The following is a 2,500-nucleotide window of genomic DNA, read 5'->3' as shown; positions in this document are numbered from 1 at the left end:
GCTGCTGCTGCTGCTGCTGCTGCTTAGCTACCTAGGACAGCTGGCGTGCCGGCCTGTACGACGAGCCCATCGTCGTGGTGAGGGGTGGGGGGGGGTCGGGATCGTGGATCCCGCGGTGAGGGGCGGAGTGGGGCTGGGATCGTCGATCCCAGGGCAGGGGTTTGTGTAGAAGCCGCTGCAAACAGATGAAATAACTATAAGCTGGGTGTACACCTCAGCCCTAGAGAACGCAGGAGCTAGTTTCAGGTGTATATGTGTATGTACACCGCGTGCCTCTGCTGCTGCAACCCGGACCTGTCTGGCCTCAGAGGCAACGTAACATCATCACCAAGCTCGGCTGCGTCTAATGTCGAGCTGCTGCTGCTGCTGCAGTTCCAGTTGCTGCAGCTGCTGCTGCTGCTGCAGCTGTTGCTGCTGCAGCTGCAGCTGCTGCTGCAGCTCCTGAGGGCGCCGATGATGCTGAGGCCAGCAGAGGCCCTTGCTGTTTCTGAGCGCGTTGTATGAATTTCCTCTTTATGCTTTTCTTTTGAATATTAAAAAGACAAAAAGAAGAGAGAGAGGCGGCAGCAGCAGGGTCTATGCCCCTGCAGCAGCAGCAGGCAGCAGGAGGAGGACCGCTGTTGCTGCTGTTCCCCAGCTGCGTGCTGCAGCCGGAGCAGCGCAGCAGCAGCAATAGCAGCAGCAGCAGCAGGGTCAGCTGGAAAACAACAGCAGCTAAAAACCTGTCTGCTTATTCGGAAAAGAGAAAAGAAGAAGGAACGAGTCCAAGAAGGAGGTGGCGACTCCACTGTATCGACAGCCGCTGCTGCTGCTGCTGCTGCTGCTGCTGCTGCTGCTGCGCCTGGTAGAGACAAAGAAGGAGAAAGAAGAAGTTAATGATTCTTTAAGGAGGCAATGTATTGCCTCTATGATAAATAAACAAAAATAACAAACAAACAAACACAAAACACACTACCTGCTGCCGTTCCTTCGCAGTATAAATGCCCGCCTATGGCGGTCGCTCGGCTCAGGCCAGTCAGCTGCAGCAGGAGAGGAGAGAGAGGAGGCCCCTTCCCCGCAATTAAATAAATAAAATGCGTTTCTTTTATTCTTTTTCATCACAATACACTCCAAACAATCCCTAGAAAACACCCCTTCAGCTTCAAGGGCCCGGAGCTGCTACGGAGGGAGCAGCAGCAGCAGCAGCAGCAGCAGCAGCTGCTGCTGCTGCTGCTGCTGCTGCGCGGGATGTGAGATGGCTCGAGGCTCTGCTGCTGTGCTGCTGCAGCGGATGCAGCTGCTGCTGACGTTTCTCTTATCGAAATCCCCCTTTTAATATATTTATTTTATATTTAGTTTAATGCATTTCAAATAACAACAACCCCACCAACCCTGATCACTCCCTGAGTGTTCCTTCTCTACCGGCGCGCCGCTTTCGTTGCTGCTGCCGCTGCTGCTGCTGCTGCTGCTGCTGCTGCTGCTGCTGCCCCCCGCGCTAGAGGAACCCAAGCCAGCAGCTAGCCGCTGCTTGCATTTGCTGCTGCTGCTTTCCTGTCTCTATTGCTGCCCCCCACACCTCTGTACTTAACCCACCAGCCTCATTTCTGTTTCCTCTCTACCCTGGGATCGTATGCGGGATCGTCTCCTCCCCGATCCCAGCTGCAGCACCGCAGCAGCACCCGGGGCCCCTGAAACTGCAGCTCCAAGCATCTAACACCCCACAAAAAACCTCAGCAGATATCAATAGATACCCAGTTACTATGCAGCAGCAGCAGAAGTTCTAGCTCTCCTAATAAAAAGCAGCCAGCAACAGGGGCCCCGCCGGGGGCCCCCAAAGGGGCCCCTAAACCCTACATAACAGGGGGGCCCCCTGAAAGGCCGCTTACACGCAGCTTACAAAAAACACATCAAAGGGGGGCCCCCCGTACTCCTACGCTATTCACCAGGGGGCCCCCCACCCACCTCACGCGGCCCAAGCCAGCCGGTAGTGGGCCCCTTGGGGGCCCCATGAGGGGCCCCTGGGGGCCCCTCAGAGGGGCCCCCGGGGCGAGGCCGTAGAGGGTACCACAGAGAAGCAGCAATAGAAAGCATTGGCTGCAGCGCGCTGCTACTGTTGCTTCGGTGGAGGCAGCTGGCTCACCCCGAGTATCTTCTCTGCTCTTGCTGTTGCAGCCGTAGCACAAACCCTAAACCCTAAACCCTAAACCCTAAACACTAAACCCTAGAGGATGTACTGCAGCGACTGTATCGAATACAAATCTTAAAATAATTTATACACAAGGCCGATGAAGTGGCGCATCTGCACCAGTGTGTTACTGCGGTGGGGTTGCTAAGCAGTCGCAGCAGCAGCGAGCTGCTGCAGCAGCAGCGCGCTGCAGCAGCAGCAAGCAGTTTCTCGTCTTTGTTAAAGGACTGAGGTGGGGGCTTTCGCCTCAACTACTAGTACCAGCTACAGCCGTTGCTGCTGCTGCTACTGCTGCTGCTGCTGCTGCTGCTGCTGCTGCTGCTGCTGAGATTAAAC

The 2,500-nt window shown here is 56.0% G+C and overlaps 1 protein-coding gene across 1 annotated transcript; it reads right to left on the bottom strand.

The window, feature by feature from the left end:
• Window positions 1–324: 324 nt before the first annotated feature.
• On the bottom strand, window positions 325–1,689 carry EMH_0048070 (uncharacterized protein; the record flags this gene model as incomplete). Its single annotated transcript, XM_013496357.1, has 2 exons — window positions 325–441; window positions 1,573–1,689. The coding sequence occupies 2 exons, from the start codon at window positions 1,687–1,689 to the stop codon at window positions 325–327; spliced, it is 234 nt and encodes a 77-aa protein (XP_013351811.1).
• Between the last annotated feature and the right edge of the window lie 811 nt (window positions 1,690–2,500).

The sequence above is a fragment of the Eimeria mitis genome, genomic scaffold (genome assembly GCF_000499745.2).
Source record: "Eimeria mitis Houghton genomic scaffold, Emh_scaff2059, whole genome shotgun sequence".
NCBI lineage: Eukaryota > Apicomplexa > Conoidasida > Eucoccidiorida > Eimeriidae > Eimeria > Eimeria mitis.
This window is presented reverse-complemented; position numbering and strand designations above follow the sequence as displayed.